This window comes from Phodopus roborovskii, unplaced genomic scaffold, assembly GCF_943737965.1.
Source record: "Phodopus roborovskii unplaced genomic scaffold, PHOROB, whole genome shotgun sequence".
NCBI classification, from domain to species: Eukaryota; Metazoa; Chordata; class Mammalia; order Rodentia; family Cricetidae; genus Phodopus; species Phodopus roborovskii.
In genome coordinates, this window is record NW_026126418.1 from 71401125 (window position 1) to 71421983 (window position 20859).

The following is a 20859-nucleotide window of genomic DNA, read 5'->3' on the forward strand; positions in this document are numbered from 1 at the left end:
ACTTTAGTTTTCTCAGGACTTCTCTGGGCAGGCTCTGTTCTTGCACACACCACATCTACAGAACTGTCTAGGCCTCTGTTAATTTTTTCTGCATACAGTGATGACCAGGTTTTAGAGGAAGGCATCAGGGCAGGTTTGTGTTATATGGAGCCTCATCATCTTTCACCTTCCTGAGAGTTAGTGTTTTCAAATGCAGAGGACCTGAGTTTGGTTCCTTGCACTCAGGTTGGATGGCTCACTACCATTTGTAACTCTAGCACCACTGCCTTTGATCTCTTGAAGACACTTAAACGTATGTACATATATCCACACATAGAAGCATGCACAGTCATCTCCATACACCTAAAAATAGTTAAAAATAAATATTAATATAATATCTTTTAAAAATTAAAATAGTAGTTCACCCTATGCTAGTTCCACAGTTGATAGTGCAGAGTCAGTGATCTCTCACCAGCTGATTCTGTGGGTTTCCCCATCATGGTCTTGGCTCCTTTGTTCATATTATCCTTCCTCCCTCACTTCGATTGTACTCCAGGAAGTTGACCCAGTGATTAGTTATAGGTCTCCGAATCTGCAACTTCTCTGGTGTTGTGGATTGTAGGCTGATTGTACTTTGCTTTATCTGGAATCCACTTATGAGTGAGTACATACTGTATTTGTCTTAATGGTTTTGGGTTACCTCATTCAGGAAGGTTTTTTTTTTTTTTTTTTTTTTTTTTTTTTTCCTAGTTCTGTCCATTAGAATGCCATTGTTCCTTACCACCGAGTAGTATTCCATTGTGTAAAGGTACCACATTTTCTTTATCCATTCTTCAGTTGAGGGACCCCTGAATACAGGTAACAATGGTCTGGCTTGGGCAATATATGAAGCCACTGACAAGTGACCAAGATCTAACTATAATGCATAAACCGACTCTGTGGAGCCTGTTCTCTATAGAGAGAAACCTTGCTCAACCTAGACACGGGTTGGGGGAGTGCGTTGGGCTTGCCTCAGCAAGGTGGTGGGACAGACTTAGTTAACATCTTAGGGGAGGCTTTACCCTCACTGAGGAACAGATGGAAGGAGGGGAGAACAAGAGGAGAAACTGGGATTGGAATATTTAAAAAAAAAAAAATTTAAAGTAAAACAAATAATAAAGACAAAGTTTTTAAAAAAGCAGTGCCCAGACGTTTTCTTTTCTTTTTCTTTCTTTCTTTCTTTCTTCTTCTTTCTTTCTTTCTTTCTTTCTTTCTTTCTTTCTTTCTTTCTTTTTTTTTCTTTTTTTTTTTTTTTTTTTTTTTTTTTGAGACAGGGTTTCTCTGTATTGCTTTGGAGCCTGTCCTGGAACTCATTCTTTAGACCAGGCTGGCCTTGAACTCACAGAGATATACCTGCCTCTGCCTCCTGAGTGCTAGGATTAAAGGCTTGTGCCACCAACACATGGCTACAAGTTTTATTTTTAAATAATTTCTGGGTATATGAAGGTCAGCTTGATATCTCTCTCTCTCTCTCTCTCTCTCTCTCTCTCTTTCTCTCTGAGGCTGACCCAGTCTGCCCTAGAACTTATTATGTAGCCCAGATAGGCTTCTGACTTGATGATTATCTTCCTGCCACAGCCTCCCAAGCTTTCGACTATAGGCAGATACAGGGATTACAGGTGTATGCCACTATACCTGGCCTGGTTTTATTATTTAAGTGTCATGTCCAGTTAGGGATAATGGAAGGAGTGGTTGGTTACTAGAGAACCAGTCACTTTGTATGTAGACATGTGTGTGCAGGTATGTATGTATGTAAGCAGAGTCCAGAGGTTGTTTTGGGGTATTATCCTCATGTTTTTTAAAGACTATGGATTCAGCTAGGCTCTGGTCCATGAGCTCCATGGATCCACCTGAATGCCTCCCCAGCACTGGAATTGCACATGTGTGCTACTTTGCCCAGATTTTTATGTGTATGTTGGGGTTCTGAACTCAGGGGCTCATTCTTTTGTGGCAGGCACTTTACCTGCTGAACGGTCCCTGGTCTGCTCTGTTTTTCACTCCTTATGCCATGAAAGGCTGAAAGCTGATGTTTTTTTTTTTTTTTTTTTTTTCTTTAACTTTTGCTTGGGTTCAAAGGCTTGCTTTAAAAATGAGAGAGAGTTGGGTAGTGGTAGCCCACACCTTTAAACCCAGCACTTGGAGCAGGTGGATCTCTGAGTTTGAGGCCAGCCTGGTGTACATACAGATTAAGTTCCAGGACAGCCAGGGCTACACAGAGAACGCCTGTGTTAAAAAACCAAAAAAAGAAAAAAGAGAGAAAAGAGGGGGGAGAGGGAGATCTGGATGTGGTGTTCACTCCTTCATCCCAGCACTGAGAGGCAGAGTGTACAGAGCTCTCCAAGTTTTCAGCCAGGCTGGTCTACATAGTCAGATCTAGGCCAGCCTGGGCTACATAGAGAGAACCTGCCTCCAAAAAGGAAGGATGGATCAGAGGGAGGAATTATTTACCTGTGTGCCCTTTCATTTTCTTTGTCAAGATTCTTCAGAGGAGACCCCTCCAGCTACTCAGAACTTTATCATTCCAAAAAAGGAGATCCACACAGTTCCAGATATGGGCAAATGGAAGCGCTCTCAGGTACGAGTGGTACCCACACTTGAGGGTTGGAGCAGGAGTGAGAACTTGAGGCTTTTCAGTAGCTTTCTAGGCAGGCCATGGTTATATGCCCCTTGCCTTTCCTGCTCTTAGAACTGGAGCTGTCTGTTCTAAGGAAGGAGATGAGAAGATAGCTGTCTCCCTCCCTCCCAGCTAGTGCACAGAATTGCTTTATCAGGAAGGTCTGGCTGGGGCCCTGTTAAGTCTGGAGCGTCCCACTCCCGGTTAAATCATTCATTGCTGCTGGATGAACATGAATCTCCTAACTCTTGCTTGTAAGAGCCTACACATGTAGGAGCCAGTGCAACAGGGAGAAGAGACTAGCTTGTGGATAACTCGGCCAGGGACATGACTGCCCTAAATATAGCTGGGAGTTGAGATCCAGCGCCCTGACAGTAGGCTGGCTGTCTCTGCTTGTCAGCCCAGACCGTGGGCAGAAGAAAACTAACTGTGCCTCTTAGGCATCCAGTCCAGAACTGAAGAAAAGAAAGATCACTTGGAAATCTTAGAGAGGGCCTTGGGCCCAGCTCCACGCAGGCACTAATGCCAGTTCTGCAGCTGCCATGGAGAGTGTCATTTGCACAGAAAGCAGGCACAAGGGCCCTTGCTTGTGTGACAGATTGTCCATGCCAAGTCTTCCAGACCTACACCGAGCAGCCATATGCCTTACTCCATTGAGTAGGAAGGGTCACAGGAACCTGTCCCTGCCTTCTTTCGCAAGCCTGCCCTCTGACATATGCAGATGGATATCATGTCCTTTTCTGAGTTTTTACCAGGATAAGCGCCTTATTCCCTTCAGCTGCTCAGAAGACGTGGATGGAACCTTTTCATCATCTCAGTTGCTCTATCTCTGTTTCTCAGTCTTAGCACTGTTTAGTCTTGTAGGAGGCAGTCCTTGAATGGCAGGCTCTAATGCTGGCTCTACCCATTAAATATCACTAGATGTTACCCATACTCGCTCAGCTAAGACACTGTTCTTATCTGGAACTAGCTGTTTGAATCCTTCTGTGACACCACCTTTTGCATTCATGGCAAACACTGACCCTGGTCAGGACAAGGGCTTGGTCCTGTCCTCCTGTGTGGGCGGAGTTTCTGTGCTTGATCCCCCTGGCCTACTGGAGGCCATCTTGCAGGCTGGTAGGGGAACTCCAGTTTGAATTCATTCACTCTAGATGCCAAATGTTTGTTCTCATGGCTTATCCTGGGTATCCCTCCAGACTATGGGAAGTAAAAGGGAGAAATGAAGAAAGAAGATGGAATGGAGACACTTGCTCTCAGAAACTGCTTTTCCCCAGGGGCCTATATCTCTTTTTTTCTCCCTAGGGTAACCCTGCAACACAGCAGGAAGAAAGTCCAGTTGGAAGTGGGGCTGGTGTGACAGCAGACCTGTCTGTAGGCAGGAAACAGCTCCTGCAGCTGCCACCCTGACATGGGGAGATGCTGGAAGATGACCTGGGGAAGGGAATGTTGGGGCATTCCTTGAAATCTACTGGTACAGGGTAGTAGTCAGACATTTAATGGCTACTCAGCTGTATTAGGCTGGCAGGATCCTAGCTCTGTTTCCAATGAACTCTTGGTCCTGGGAAACCATGGGCAGATAGATTACTTCTTCCCTTGAAGTCTTGGTTTCTATGTTAGTAAGATGGTGACAATAGTGTCTTCCCGTGGGACTGCCTAAAGCAATTATAAGCACTCAGTAGACCTTGGCTAGGGGTTGGATGTGGTTGTGATCACTGCATGGTTTTATCATGGGGTGGATGTGTGTATTTGGTGCTTTTGGTGCTGTCTGGGTTGGGAATAGGAGCTAGGGCAGCTGGGATAAAAGAGATCTGACACTGTCTTCCTTCTCTCCCTGTTTGGCAGGCATATGCTGACTACATTGGTTTTATCCTTACCCTCAATGAAGGTGTGAAAGGGAAGAAGCTGACCTTCGACTACAAAGTCTCTGAGGTAGGCACAGGCGAGGAGCCTGCTGCAGGGCCACACGGGTTGACCATCCATGACAGACAAGTTTCAGACGATGGTTTGCCCCAGCATAGTGCAGTTAGCATTTGTGGTCCATACTCCTAATGTTTTAAATCTATGAATAAAATAATATTTATAGCTGAAATCAATGTAAGTATGCAATTTTATAGTCTGTATTTTTTCTAGTAAGTATTTTTGTGAAACTTGAAGTTAAAGATGACAAGAGGGGCTGGGGATGTGACCAGGTGCTTGCCTAGCATGTGCACAGCCTTGGGTTCCATACCTAGAGCTGGAAAAACAAACAACCAAACAAACCAACCAACCAAAGACAGTAGATGGGTTCTATGGAGAGATCACTAGCAGAAATGTGTGGCAACAATGAAAACCAAAACAGGATTAGGTCGCTAGTTCTCTAGAAGTTCCAGCACATACTGGACATGCATAGGCCCTGAATTCAAATTCCATCACCACAATCCCAGAGCAGCCCTGGTAACAGTGCGTACACGTCTCCTGTCGATTGACATAACTGGTCACCCCATTGAGATATTCCCTCATGTTTCCACAGTCCTGACTTTGCAGCTGTATCCCTGGGCACTACTGCTCTGAGCATATGACCAGGAGATGTATGGACCCTGTTTCTTCAGGCTTCATTCTTAGGAGAAACACTGAGCAGAAAACATGGGCGGGCTTGTGCTTTAGGGTTCCCCGTGTGTAAAATAGGTACTCTGTTTTAGAGACAGACCTGATTTAAGAAAAGGCATGAGTTAGAAACAGGTGTCCAGCCACCTCTATCACTGGAGGGTATAGTCTCCCATGCTGCATGCTATGGCAATGCCATCTCCCAGAACTAGGGCCCAGGTCTCCAGTGGCCTCTTGGGTTCATGTCCCAGTTGGCCCAGAGCCACCCTGAGCCTCTTATCTCAGACACCAGCGGCTGAGTGGCCTCTCAGAACTTTGGCTCTCTGCCTTCTAGTTACAACTGGGACCTGTTGGGTAAGGTCTGGTCTTGTCCTGACCTAGTTTCTTCATCTGTTTTAGGCTGACATTGCCCCCCCCTTTTTTTTTTAGCCTTATACCAGGTCGCTGGTACAGCCACTTCTTGGCCCTTGGCTGCTGGGTGACATAGTCTGGTTCTTTCTACTAGATGGGACCTAGGGCTGCACTGGGGAGTCCCTTGAGAGTTAGCCCACAAGTGACTCCTTGGATTGGCTCTTCTTGGGCTGTGGCTTTGAGCATAGGTTGTCTGAGAGGATGAGTTCAGCATTGCCCAGTGTGTTGGAAACATCAAGAGGGAGTTAATTAAAGGAGAATGCTATAATTGCCCCATCGAGGACTAAGCTACCAGCTCTTGGGTCCTCAATTGCTCCTAGGTTTCTGTGGGAGTTGTCCTCAATGATTAGGTGTTACCTTGGCTGATAGGCTGTTCTTTTGGCAGGATCATATCGTGTTTCATAGGGTTTACCATCACACCACCTCTCAGCTGAGTGGCTTTGCCCACCCTCCCCCTTTTTTTTCAGTGCTGGGGATAGAACCCAGCATTTTTGCACATGCTATGTAAGAGCTCTACATTGAACCACATCCCTAATCTCCAGTTCTAGTCCTTGAGACCATGTCTTTTTTTTTTTTTTTTTTTTTTTTTTTTGAGGCTAGGATCTTACTATAGCCTTGGCTGATTTTGTTATTTACTGTGTAAACTAGGCTGGTCTCAAACTTGTGGTCTTCCTGCCTCTGCCTTCTAAGCACCAGGATTGGAGGTTTTCAGCCAGCTTCCTTCTTGTCCTTTCTGGCCCTCTGTAGAGTGGCTGGTCCCTCAGGGTGTAGGACGTGGGGAGCCATTGGGATCCCATGTGCAGGGTTAGCATGTGCTGAATGCCTCTGCTGTTCTTAGTTCCATGTCAGTTCACTCACCTCTGATGTTCCATCAAATGTTCTTGCTTCGGCTGGGGCTGAATCCACACCTCACTGGGTGTACAGCCATAGTCAGTGTGGTCCCCAGAAGTCTCCAGCAGAAAGTACTAGTCACAGCATGTAGTCATGGCTGTATGCAGGGCTTTCCTTGTGCCACTCAGCCTAGCTACCAGAGCTCCTGTGTCTTCTCTGTATAGCACTGATGGATCAAGAGGAAGCAGAGGGACCTGGGCTAGTGATTTCCATACAGCCTGAAGCAGGGGACAAACCATAGCAAGGTAGAGAGTTTGTCTAGACCCATGATGACCAGTTGTTCTTTAGATTGTACCTATGCTAGTACTGGAGAGGTTTTTTTGTTTGTATGTTTGCTTTTTTTTTTTTTTTTTTTTTTTTTTTTAAAGAAAGGGTTATGGATTGGAAGGCTTTTGTTTGTTTGTTATTGAGACAGGGTCTCTGTCCCAGCCTTGCCTGTCCTGGACCTTACTATGTAGACCAGACTGGCCTTGAACTCACAGAGATCTGTGTGCCTTTGCCTCCTGGGTGGTGGAATGAAAGGCATTTGCTACCACACCTAATTTTGTGTTTTCTTTTTTCTTTGTGGGTTTTTTTTTTTTGTTGGTTTTTTTTTTTTTTTTTTTTTTTTTGGTGTTTGTTTGTTTGCTTTTGGTTTTTGAGAAAGGGTTTCTCTGTGTAGCCTTAACTATCCTGGAACTCACTTTGTAGATCAGGCTGGCTTCAAACTCATAGAGTTCTGCCTGCCTCTGCAGAATGAGAAGTTGGCAAGTATAATTTTGGAGAAAGAAGATTTAGTGGTCTATGAAGTTCAAGAGGCATTGCTATAGGACACAAATTATTCGTTGTGCCTTGCTGTTGGGCAGGGTGGAGTGGGATGGGGTGGTTCCAGTCGAGGTTTGCCTCCTCTCTAGCCCTTTTCTCCCAGCAGGCCAGACAATGGAGGCAAGAGGAGGAGCTGTGAGTCTCTTATATATTTTATCAGCCCAGCTGAGCTAGCTGGGCTGGACCCAGGCTCCAGCTAGCCTCAGGAGTCACATTCTTTAATCCCCTTTAGTGCCTTGTCAGGGTCGCAAGCAGAGATCTCCAGGGAGAGAGCCTGCTGCTTCCTGGAACTAATTCCCCATCCTCCTGCAAGCCCCAGCTGCCATGGGAAATGAGCTTTGGTCTGTATTAACAGCGGTTCCTAGTTACGTGGTTCCTCACAAAGCCTGGCTCTGGCAGCAGTTTGTGTTACAGTTCAGCAAGACATTTTTATGTCACACCAGCTACCAACTCAGCCTACAGGTAGCTTACCTTCCTACCATGCCCCAAGCATGGGGAGAGGTCATTCAGGCCCATTGTTAATGCTGTGCAGTTAGAGTCTATGTAGCTGGGGTCACTGGCCAGCAGTTATCTCGAATTAGCCCCAGGCCTCACTCCAGGAACATGGCACCTAAGGAACATGTGGATAGATGCCTGACCTGATTTCCTCTGTAACTAACATTTGATGTGATGATGCCTCTCACACCTGTGACTCTGGTTTTGCTTCCTGGTACTGTTTGTGGAGGTGGCATGGAGACATGGCTTCCCAGGCTGCTGGCTGTCAAAGCTTTGTACAGATGACCCCAGATTTGCACTCAGATAGCGCTGCAGAATTGTGGACCAGTATTGTCTATGGTGGTGAAATATGAAGAAGACCTAGACATTTAACAGTGAGGACCATTAAGTGGGTCACAGCATTCTGTGTACACATTGGTATGGAATGAGGTTGTGGGTTGAGGGAGTAGGCTGAGGCAGTTGTCCATGGTCCAGTTTCAGAGTCTGCAGGTATCTGTGGCAGGCTCTTATACCTTAGGAGGTATAGATCCTTGCCATCACATTTGGAATAAAGAAACAAAAGATTGGGGTCTTCCAGTAGCTCCATGCTGTTTTAGTAGAGGGTTGGAGCCAGGCTCTCTCCCTGTGGAGTTCTTGAGTAGGGGAGCACACTAGAGCAAAGAAGCCAGGGTGTCAAGATGTAGGCAGTGTTTGTTTTGGATGGTCAGGATTACTGGCTGTATAAGTTGTCTTGTTGCTGTGGTCAGTACCTGATAGGAAGCAGCTTAAGGGAGGGGGTTATTCTGGCTCTAAGTTGAGGTGCAGTTCATCATGGCAGGGAAGGTAGAACAAGCTAAAGGGATGTGAGGTTCATATGACATCCACAGCCAGGAAGCAGAGAGATGAAAGTTGATGCACAGCCGAATTTCTCCTTTTATCCCTTTTATTCATTCTGGGATCCCATCTATAGGGTGATGCTACCCACATTTAGAGTGGGTCTTCTCAGTTAAACCACCTGGAAATGCCCTAGGGACATAACACAGAAGTAAATGCATCATGCTGACAACGAAGATTGTCTTAGTGCTTCTTTTGCTGTTATAAAGCAATGTAACCAGCAGGGCGTGGTGGCACACACCTTTAATCCCAGCACTCAGGAGGTAGAGGCAGGCAGATCTCTGTGAGTTCAAGACCAGCCTGGTCTACAGAGTTCCAGGACAGCCAGAGCTGTTAACACAGAGAAACCCTGTCTAGAAATAAATAAATAAATAAATAAATAAATAAAGTACCATGACCAAAAGCTGCTTTGGAGAGGCAAGGTTTTATTTCAACTTACAACTCTCCTGTCATAGTCCATCAGTCACTGGGGGAAGTCAGGGCAAGAACTCCAGGAGAGAGGCCATGGAGGAGTGCCGCTTACTGGTTTGTTCTTATGGCTTGCTCAACTTTTTTCTTTCTTCCTTTATTGTTTTTTTGAGACAAGGTTTCTCTGGGTAGACACCTGGTTGGCCTTGAATTTCAGAGATCTGACTGTCTGTGCCTCCTAAGTGCTGGAATTAAAGGTGGTGAGCCACCACTGCCCAGCTTCAGTTTGTTTCTTATAGAACTCAGGACCACCTGTCCAGGGTTAACACTGCCCACAATAAGCTGTGCCCTCTTATATCAATCATCAGTCAAGAAAATGCACCACAGCCTTGCCCATTGGCCAATCTAGTGCGACAATTTCTAGCTTTGCTATAAAACTAGCTGCCATAGAAATGAAGTACCACATTGCATTTCTGTTCTCTCCTGTTCATGCGTCTGTGTTGTTGAGTGAAAGACTTCAGTCATATCTGCTTTAATGAAGATTGGGGCTGGGATTTGCGCCTATCTAGTGGCCCTTCCTGGATAGGCTGGTTGAAGACACAACTATCCGTGACACTGTCCTGTTAGCCATGTGCGATTCCCTCCCTGACCCTCCTTTATATTGAGGACAGTTTGGAATGAGGATGACAGCTAGGCCAGACTAGGGACTACCTTCCACACCAATTGAGACTTCCTTCTGTGGCTCCAGCAGGGCCACCCGTCAGTGGTGTGGTTCTTCTGTCTCACATTCACAGGCCATTGAGAAGCTGGTGGCTCTTCTTGATACGCTGGATAGGTGGATTGATGAAACCCCGCCGGTGGACCAGCCTTCCCGATTTGGGAACAAGGCCTACAGGACCTGGTATGCCAAACTTGATCAGGTGAGACTGTCAGAGCACGGGCTGGGCCGGGCCAGGGGGAGGACTACTATGGCTCCAGATGGGGCAAGGTCTGTGTTCAAAGCAGGCCTGTCTAGCTCCCAAGCATAAAATCAGGTAATCTATTAGAATGGCAGTTTTGTTTATCTTAAGTTACAAAATAATCCTCTGTCCCAACGAGTCTTCTGGGAACTGCAGGTGTGGCTACACAGTCCCCTCTATGAGGCTGTTTAGTAAGTAATTTTATTAGCAGCAGATTGGAAATGACTCAGGTACACATTGTAAGAGGACAAGGAGTGGTCTTTTCAGGGCTGCAGTTGGAGCCCGCTGAGTGGCCCCAAGTCCATACCTGAGTGGGGGAATGTGGATGAGGGAAAGGCTAGCTATAGGTAATAAAGAAAGAGAGACAGAATAAAGGTCAGGAGGGCAGATCAGTCAATACTGAAATGCCACGAGTTTATTTTCCGACACAATTATATACCATAACCAAAAGGGGAACACAGTATCATGTATATGGAACAGACTTTTCTTCCTCACTCATTCCAAGGGTTCAATAACCACACCTTAGCTCTAAACTTTGTTTCCTAGCCTTGAGGTCAGGAGTAGCCATACCTCAGATTCAGGTCTGTTATTTAGACTAAGATGGCTGAAACATCCTTCTGTAGCTACACCTTTGGCCTTTAGGTCTTGTGACTTGCTAACAGCTTTGAACTCTGTCCTTGTGCCAAGATGGAGTGCAGCCATCTTTATGGGCACCCACAAAGTTAACTATCCTAGATCATCCATACTGTAGAATAATATGAAGCTCTGAAAAAGAATAAGGAAGCTGGGTGGTAGTGACATGCGCCTTTAATTCCATCACTCAGGAGGCAGAGTTAGTCGGAAACCCCCCCCCCAAAAAAAAGATAAAGGGAAAGCTGGGCAGGAGCGTATACCCTTTAATTTTGGGTGGCAGAAGCAAGTGAATTCTTGTGAATTTGAGACCAGCCTGATCTCTATAACAAGTTCCAAGCCAGCCATGGTTACATAATGAGACCCTATCTTTTAAAAACCAAAACAAACAAAAAAACAAAAACAACATAAGTTTTAAAAAGTTCCACAGTCTTTAAAAAAAATTCTTACCACCTACAAGGTCCTAGTTCTCTTTAAAATCTGAGTCTTAACTGGACTCTTGTAAAAAAAAAAAAAAGTTATATACTTTTATAGTTGATAAGGGGAACAGTCAAAGTATGGTTATGAGATCAAAGCAAAACTAAATGCAATAGTCTAAAAAACTCAGCTTCAGACTGACAGTGGTGTCACACGCCTTTAATCCCAGCACTTGGGAGGCAGAGGCAGGTGGATCTTTGTGAGTTCAAGGCCAGCCTGGTCTACAGAGTGAGTTTCAGGACAGCCTCCAAAGCCACAGAGACAACCCTGTCCCAACCCCCCACTCAAAAAAAAAAAAAAAAAAAAAAAAACCCAAATAAACAAAAAACTTAGCTTCTTACATCTGGAATTTCCATATGACCTTCTAGGCCCCAAAGGACTTGGGCAGCCTTGCATTTCCAGCTCTGCTGTCTGCAGCACGAGTAACTTGTCTTGTCAGCTCAGGTTGGCTCCATTCTACTCTCTCTACAGTCCTTGCATTTTCGCTGTCCTGTGGTTTTCACTGCAAGGTAGGCTGCACCATCACTAATAGCCCCACACCCCAGCCTCTCTTTAGGGACTGTGACCTTACCACTTGATGTCAAGCCCCAGTTTCTCTCCTTATGACTCCTCATGCCTTTAGAATTATACCATGTGAAGGCTCTTACACATTGCTCAGTTCAATTTCCAGCTGTAGATGCAGCCTTGCCCAGACCACAGCTTTTCTACACAAATTTGTCTACACAGTTTGTCTGGTGTGAAGTATTTCCCAGAAGAGTTCTTCTTAAGGATGCTGATCTCATATCAATCACAATCAGTTTCTCAGCACCAGCTGACTAGAAACCTTCATATGAACAGCCTCTGTAGAATCTGCTTCTTTGTGAAACTTAACAAGCTGGGCCTCCATTGTCTGCATTTTTCTCAGTATTCTTCCAAGCTCCTACAGAACTGTCTATTAAGGTCTGAGGACTCAATGTCTTTTCCAGCTGTGTTCCAGACACTTCCACAGTCTTCCAGCAAAACATGGTCAGATCCGTTGATGCAACACCCCACTCCTGTACCAGTTTCTGTTCTTTTGGTCATGGTGTATATTGGCAGTAACAGAGAATAATAAGCAAACTGAAATATTTAATCCAAAGCCAGAATTAATTTACCCTTTTTTTAATGAAACTCAGGTTGGTAACTCAAATTGCAGGTTTTTGGGGTTTTTTATTTTTTGTTTTTTTCTTTTTCTCGAGACAGGGTTTCTCTGTATTGCTTTGGATCCTGTCCTGGAACTAGCTCTCTAGACCAGGCTGACCTCTGCCTCCTGAGTGCTGGGACCAGATGTGTGTGCCACCAATGCCCAGCTCAAATTACAGTTTTTAAAATCAAATATTTACTGTGGCTGGAAAGATGGCTCAGCAGTTAAGAACATGTGTTACTATATTTGAGACAGAGCCTTTCTAGTTAATCTGGGATGTCCTGGAACTTGCTTTGTAGACCAGGCTGGCCTCAAACTCACATAGATCTTCCTTCCTCTGAGTGTTGGGATCAAAGTCATGTATCCCAATCATGCAGGGGATACTGTGGTAGAGAACCTGAGTTCAGTTCCTAGCACCTACACTGGGTTGTGGGGATTTATTCCGCCAATAGCTTTGGAGTGGTTTCTTGTCTGTGTATGTTATCTTTGGTTTTTTGTATTGTTTTGGAAATTGCTTTGTAGATCAGGCTGGCCTTGAACCCACAGTGAACTCACAGAGATCCACTTGCATCTGCCTCCCAAGTGCTGGGGTTAAAGGCATGTGCTAACAACACCTGGCCAGATGTTATCTCTTAAAAGGAGAGAGGCAGGAGTTCTCCCTTTGTTTTGAGAATACTGGGTCAGGTGGCTTGAAGCAGCATGTGGCCAGTTCCCATCTCCCTTGGGCAGAAGGACTTTGCAACTGGTTATCCTTGTCCTGTATCTGTGATTCTATTTTCCCCATAGCATCTCTTAATAAATTGATATATATATGAATATATATCTGTGATTCTAGTAACACTGGGTAGCTCCTGGCTACCTGCAACTGCAGTTCTGAACTCCAGATATTCATACATGCACTGAAGGCATGCAGAGTGCAATCTAGAGATACATTAACTTGATTGGTGCTGAGGAGTGACAGCAGGGGCATTAGAAGTCTTTGTTTTCTGTAGCTAAGCCATTATATTTCTTTGGATTTGGTTTTTAGTTTTTTGAGACAGGGTTTCTCTGTGTAACCCTGGCTATCCTAGAACTCGCTTTGTAGACCAGGCTGGTCTCAAACTCAGAGATTTGCCTGTTTCTTTCTGCCTCTCGAGTGTTGGGGTTAAAGGTGTGCATCTCCTCTACCCTGAAAGCCATTATAATTCTATTAGAGAACACTACAGAGAAAGTTCTGCAGTTCTCAACATCTGAGCCTGGGTATGTCAGTCAGGGCCCATTGTATTGTGTGGTGTGATGGCATACATTACATGACAGCACTCACAGTGCCCAGGTGCGTGTTGTGTTCTCAGAACCAAGGCTGCAGTAACATGTGTTGCAGCGGAGGAGAGCATTGCCAAAAACACCTTGGACTCACAAATGCAACTGATTTTTTTATTGTTGTTTGTACTGTTGTCACCCTCACATTCAGCTACCTCTCCCCACAGTTTTAGGAGTTGTGTTCTCAGCTAGTTTGGGCTACAGACTCAGACAAGCAGACAAATAGAGCCTGAGCCCAGTGTGCTGATGTACAAAATTTGTATCCTCTGAGTTGGGAGGGGGAGTTAGAAATGCATGCTTGTGCTGCTCATATTTGCAGAAGACATACCCAGTAGAGTCCAGGAAGGTCATAAAGCTCTCTGTACTGTGCCATACCCCAGCTGTGGGTTTTTAGGACAGTGAAGAATGGGGTGGAAGTAGACTCCTGTGCCACCTCATGACTCTGGTGGTATGTGGGCTTGGTTTTTCACAGAATATACGTGAAGTTAGAGCTTAGAAGAAAGCTGATGATAGCTTTTCAGCTTGGTGGACCTTTGTATTTTTGTAGTATACCCACCACCAAGTCACGCTGCAGAATATTCCAGCTCTCTGGTAGGACCTTTTAAATTTGAGAGAGTTGATATCCCCCAGACTCTCTTGATTGCTAATTCATAACATTGATTTTATTTGCATGCTTTTGAATTTCATGTTTTTGTAGCCTCCTTTACTTGATGTTCCATAGCTGAAATCATCATGTTGTCACTTGTGGCTTATCTTTCCCTTTATTGTGTGTTTTGTTACAGAAAAATGTACAATTTTATTAATTCTGCTATTTTTGGGACATTCTAGTTGATTTTTTGCTTTGTTTTTCATTTGTTTAGTTTCTGAGACAGTTTCTTTGTGTAGCCCTAGCTGTCCTTGAACTCACATAGATCTGCCTGCCTCTGCCTCCCCAGGGCTGGGATTGAAAAGGCCTGTACCACTACAGACTGGCATCTAGTTGAATTTTTTATGTTTTGGCTACCGTAAATAATGTGGGTTGGGAACATTTCATGTGTCGGTCTGTCATGGCAGACTTGTGGCCTGCACTCTTACTTCCCTGGGAATGGAACCAGCAACTATGGGGACAACAGGCCTGATGCCCCATAGCCTCTGCGGGCCTGGCTGATGGTGACCTACCACATGGGAGGATTAGCTCTTGTCTTGCTCTCAGAGTCACCCCAGGTGTCTGTTACTTCCCCTTCCCTTTTCTGTGGCCAGTCAGAACAGGGAAGCAGGTCAAGCTGGTAGCCTGGACCCCAGGCAGATGCCGCCCCAGGGTTCCTGCTCCCTTAGAGGCTGCCTAATCTGCTGCCATCACTGTGTGTCTCTTATGTTATCAGGAAGCAGAGAATTTGGTGGCCACAGTGGTCCCCACCCACCTGGCAGCTGCTGTACCTGAAGTGGCGGTTTACTTGAAGGAGGCTGTAGGAAACTCCACGCGTATTGACTATGGCACAGGTACCTGCTGCTGCGGGGCTTGGGTGACTTGAGCCTTGCTGCTTTCTTTATGTTGCCCGGGCTGTTTTCTTCATGCTCCACATAGCCCCTGTCCGCATGCCCCCCCCCCCCAAGTGTGCCCTCTATCCATCCATTCAGCTGTCCAGCAGAGAGAGAGAGAAAGAGAGAGAGAGAGAGAGAGAGAGAAGAGTGTGTGTGTGTGTGTGTGTGTGTGTGTGTGTGTGTGTGTGTGTGTGTGTGTGTGTCTCGGGGTGAGGGTGGGGCCTCTGTGCTCTATTTTCTTCCACCAGGTGGCGCCACTGCCACAGGCATGGCACCTGCTGAGCCGGATTCAGTTTAGTTGTTTGTAATGCTGGCTTCTGATTAAGCTCTTCATCACTCTAGTGATAGAAGCTGAGAAAAGAAAGACCTTCTGTAGCCCACCCTCTCCCTGACATCTCTTGTCTCTTAGCCCTTTTCTTTGTGCTGATAATCTTTGGCTATGCCATCTATTTCAGCCAAGCTGTTGTGGGTACTTTAAAGAGAAGTGCTTTCTAGATCAGAGGTGGCCTCTATAGTCCAGGAGACTCCTGTTGTGGTAAGGGCTTCCTTTCCTCCTGCTTTCTTGGGGAAGGAGGGCCAGAGGGAGCCTGGTTCCAGACCAGTTTTGGAAAAGGTTTCTCTGAAGCAGAACCTGAGAGAACTTCGTCCTCTGCTCACCCAGCTGGGAACAGTTCTGAGACCCTGGATGTGGACCCAAGTAGGAGGAGGCAGTGGCAGGTGAATCTCTGTGAGTTCAAGGCCAGCCTGGTTTACAAAGTGAGTTCTAGGACAACCAGGGCTACACAGAGAAACCCTGTTTCAACCTCCATTTCCCACCCCAAAACCCAATTAAGAAACACCCCCTCTCCCCCAGGACAGGGTTTCTCTGTGTATCCCTAGTTGTCCTAGAACTTGCTCTGTAGACAAGGCTGACCTCGAACTCACAGAGATCTGTCTGCCTTTGCCTCCCGAGTGTTGGGATTAAAGGTGTGTGTCACCACTGCCTGGCAAGGAAAAGATTTCTAGGCCAGTGGGGTCATTTAGAAATTTACAGGTGAAAGTAGCTGAGCATATATGCTTCCAGATTCTGTAGGCTCTTTGTTCTGTATAAATAGCCTGAAACACCTGGCTTCACCTTTTTCCAGATAAGGAACAGGGTCCAAGGTCCAGCCAGTACCTTCTGCAGCGCTGACTGTTGCTGGTGGATGTGACAGGGAGAGAAAAAAAGGATACCTTAGCCTTTTGTAATTTGTCCACATGTTCCCAGTGCTCTTGGGACCGTGCCCACACTCCTTACCATGGCTATTCAGGCCATCTGGTGAGAGGCTTCTCCCTCACCTCTGTTGAAGACTTATTGCTTACTTGCCTTGAGCCTTTGCATGTGCTTTTGCTTCTCCTATTTCCTACTGTCCCCCTCCTCCCCAGCCATTACCCATTCCTCTGTTGTTTCAAACATTTCCTTAGGGGAAATCCTTGAACTCTGAAATCAGGGTTCCCCTGGGATATGCCTCAGGTACCCACCTGTATCCTGCATAGCTAGATTCACAGTAGTTACTGTATATTTAATGTCTGTGGCTTCTGACAGATCATGAGCTCTTTGAGGCAAGGACTCCTTTGTAACTGGGAGCTAGCATTAGTCATTGACTGACTACCCACATAGTAGGTGCTCAATAAACTGGGGTTGCTAAGATGTCAAACCTATAAAGTAAGATGCAAGTGCCTGTGCAGGAAGTTGACCTCAAGGCCCATCGGGAAGTGTGCCAGTGCTTGTGGTTGCTGAAGGGCCCAGGTCTTCTGGACAAGGAAGAAGTCTCATCTCAGTATGGGCCTTCCTCCTTAAAAGAGCTGAACACTGGGGACTTCTTCTGGAGGTGCCAGCCTGAGTTGTTTTTCTTCCCCAGGGCACGAGGCTGCCTTTGCTGCTTTCCTCTGTTGTCTCTGCAAGATTGGGGTGCTCCGAGTAGACGACCAGGTGGCTATTGTCTTCAAGGTGTTTGATAGGTGAGACTTGGCTTGGCGGGGAAGAGATGGTGGGCCCCTGTCCCTGGTGTTCACCATGTGGAGGCACTGTTCTGAGGTGGACCATACAACTCAGTTAATTCCCTATGATGTAGCAGCTGCCTCCCTCTTATGGAAGAAGAAACAAACAGGTTTCTGTTGAGGTCACAGTCCGCCAACCAAGGCAGGAGGCAGTTTCTTCTGGGCAGCACAAGTGTGCGCTATGGTTGGAATTTTCTTTGGGCTGCCAACCAGCTCCCAAATAAAGACACAGAGACTTAATTATTAATCAATTATTAATTATGAATGCTCAGCCTTAGCTTACATTTGTCCCACCAGCTCTTATAACGTAATTTAACCTGTTTCTCTTCATCTGTGTTTTGCCTACTTTCCTGCTTCCTCTGGCTGGCTGGCCCTTGGTGTCTCCTTTTCTTTCTTCCTGAGCCTACCTCCTGTCACTTACTCTCCCTGTCCCAAAGTCTTGTCTATACCTCCTCCCTCAGCTTTTTATTAAACCAGTCAGGTGGTTTAGGCAGGCAAGGTAAACTGACAACGCATCTTTTCATAATTAAATGCAACACATCTTTGCATAGTTAAACAACTATTCCACAAGAGTGCAGAAATGTGCTCTGAGCTGCAGTGGTCCCAGGGCACACTGGCATGCTGGTGTTGAGGCACAGGACAGCTCTGCAGGTGACCCAGGCACTCAATCTGTTGTCTGACTTCTTCACCCACTTCACAGTGGTACCTGAGGTTAGAGAAAGGGACTCCTGCTGATGACACTAAGCCTGGTTTCCAGGTGGTGTTTCGTCTCTTTCCCTGACAGAAGATGTATGAGGGAAAGAGAAAGAGCCCCATCGGCTCTTTCAGCTTCGCCATTCTCCTACCCTTCCTGTGCTGAAGAACACCATTTGTTACCTTCTTACCTTTCTCTCTCCTTTTCCCCCCACCCCCCTCCGGCACAGGTACCTTGAGGTCATGCGGAAGTTGCAGAAGACGTACAGAATGGAACCTGCAGGCAGCCAGGGCGTGTGGGGTCTGGATGACTTCCAGTTCCTGCCCTTCATATGGGGCAGCTCACAGCTCATAGGTACTAGGTGGTCATGTCTCTACTTTGAACCCCAACTCCCTCCTTTTTCCAGAAAGCTTTCTGACAGCTTGTAGAGCGGGACATTAGCCTAGCTATTGATGGAGTCTGATTGCTGTTGACTTAATGCTTTCAGTCAGTATGGCCATCTGGAGGAGATGGAGGTGGAGTACCACCCAAAAAAATGGATAGTGACATGGACTGGAGCAGGGGCATGTGCCTGGTACTTACTTAATAGACTGGTGTGAATGCATGCAGCCCCTGGCAACCATAGCTGTGGGGTTATGTTGAAAATTATGGCCTGTTTTGAGTTGGCAATCATCAGTGTCATCCACTGTTGTTACTGCACTCTGTGCAGGGAGCATATGGGGAGTTGCTGCCAAGTGCTGTTTCCTGTGTGCTTCCCAGGTTTGCTCTGCCAGGCTCCTCACTTTGAAATGATTGTCCAGGCATGGTCAACATCTTGGGATCTGCCATTGGGCAGGGTTAGCAATCATCTTTAGTTCATGGATAATGCACAACTACTGATTAATACTCACAAATGCCTAATGGCTGAGAATTTGCCATTCTAGATACCTCCACCAGTCTTCTCAGGGGCTCCAGCGTCTGGTGGGGTAGAGGGGGAGGCTGTTGCATAGATGCAGAGCCTGGAAGGCTGGAGTCATCCATCCAAGGGCTCACTGCCACATGCTGAGTTGAGTTTGGTTTTCTAGGACACAGTCCTGCATATAGCTGCATGCTTTCATTGCATGAGCACTGTAGTGTGTGCTTCTCACACTGTAGTGTGTCTTCTTGACATAGTGTCCTGGCTGGTCTGAAACTCACTAGTCTCTACGTGCTGGGACTAAAAGTACATACTACCACACCCAGCTGAATACATTCCAAAAAGCAGGGGTCAGTGCTGACAAACCAGGAACAGCATTGTTGTCATGGTTAAGTAGGTACACGGTACTCAATCCTGCTGCGTCTATCCCCTCTGCTGACTGGTAGGTAGCACAGCAGGTTTGTGTGCACCAGCATCACCACAGGCACACGCATGGTGGCTCATTATGATCTTTAGACACCAGGCAAGCACTCTACCACAGCTCTGCCCCAGCACACCATCACAGTGGTTATAAAGTATCTGTGGTGGGTACCTTGTGTCAGGCTGGATCAGGGCTGTTCTACAGGCCAGGCCTCTGCTCTCCCCAGACCACCCCTACTTGGAGCCCAGACATTTTGTGGATGAGAAGGCAGTGAGTGAGAACCACAAGGACTACATGTTCCTGCAGTGCATCCTCTTCATCACTGAGGTGAGAGCCACAGCAGCCTCCGTTAGCCAGCCTCGGCTACCAGGGCCTGCTTGCCCAGCCATCAGTCCCCCTCCCCCACCCCAAGATCTTTCATTGTTTGGTTTGAGTTAGAGCCTCACTCTGCTGCCCAAGCTGGCCTTAAATTCATGACAATCTTCCTGCCTCAACCTATTGACTGCGTGGGATTACAAAACAAGCAGCCACACTCAATTCCTACAGGGCTCCTGAGCTGATGGACTAAGTTGTAGTTTTTAGCTAGACTTGGTGACCGGCAGCTGGCCTGAAAGGGTGACAGGCTTTGTGGTGGGGCAGGGGTGGGGGGACAGTCATCTATCAGAGCTCAGGGATTAGGTCTATAGAGCCATGTGCTATAGAATCATGCTGGAATCTTTAGAGGAGCTGGAGTGATAGAAGTAGCTAGCTGTCTGTCGTCTGTGCTTCGGCAATGTGCTAGAAGTGATAACAAGCAGCCTGTGGTGGCAGTCACTGGGCCCTATACCACCTGTTTCACTAAGGCAGGATTCCCTATAGTGTGGTGCTGGAACATTCCCCAAGGTGGCCCTTGAACTCTGAAAATTCATGGCCTTGGGCCCATGCCAGCTTTCTCACTTAGAATCTTATAGACACGAGCGAGGACCTCCTCAAGGAGCCCACAGCCTCAGGGCCTTGCTGCTAGTAGATGTTGGACCATTTCATTCTCCCACCTATACCTGGAAACTCTCTCACCCCAAATCTACAAAGTCCTGTTTTCCTGCTCTTCCTTTAGCCACCTGCATGTCTGCTGTGTGGAAATGCACATGGACTCCTACCCTTGAACACTCCCTGTTCCAAGCCTCTGAGTAGGGAAGAGCCTGGTTAGCAGACTTGACTCTTAAGTTCCTTCTGGTCAGCATTCACCTCAGGCTTCAGCCAAGCTCCAGGGGCCAGAGGGGAATGACACATTTTCTCCAAGTCAGCAAATGGAGCCAGGACTGATGGCTGGGCAGCCACTACTTGGTTCTTGGAGATGTGCTGCCTTCAGCAGTGTGGCAGGCTCAAGGTCAGAAGGACTTGGGGGCAGCCTGGCTCACTGCCTTGAAAGCCAGCTGTAGAGGGCTCCTTCAGGGTGGAGTGCTGGGCTGGGGAGCTCTAGGATGAGGTGGAAGGACTGGATGGGATGGAGCCATACATTCTGCAGAGTTTGCTGCTTGAGGCCAAAAGCTTGTTTCTGCTTCCCTGGTCGCCTGCCAAGCCCCTTACATCCTTGTCAATAATTCTAACAATAAGGCTATCCAGGCTGGGCTTTAGGGACTGGGAATCAATCTCATGCTAAGACTTAGCATGTTTGTTTGTTTCTGCTGGCATAACACCCCATAAGC

At 46.7% G+C, this 20859-nt stretch overlaps 1 protein-coding gene across 3 annotated transcripts in view; it reads left to right on the plus strand.

Annotated features, from left to right (window-relative positions):
* The window catches only part of Ptpa (protein phosphatase 2 phosphatase activator), a 47647-nt gene that overhangs the window by 3192 nt on the left and 23596 nt on the right, over positions 1 to 20859 (plus strand). For all 3 annotated transcript variants that reach the window (XM_051185098.1, XM_051185097.1, XM_051185096.1), the window contains exons 2-8: positions 2496 to 2593; positions 4475 to 4561; positions 9892 to 10017; positions 14986 to 15103; positions 17026 to 17125; positions 18088 to 18212; positions 19401 to 19501. In XM_051185098.1, the coding sequence (XP_051041055.1) occupies positions 2496 to 2593; positions 4475 to 4561; positions 9892 to 10017; positions 14986 to 15103; positions 17026 to 17125; positions 18088 to 18212; positions 19401 to 19501 (755 nt within the window). The remainder of the gene's footprint in view (positions 1 to 2495; positions 2594 to 4474; positions 4562 to 9891; positions 10018 to 14985; positions 15104 to 17025; positions 17126 to 18087; positions 18213 to 19400; positions 19502 to 20859) is intronic.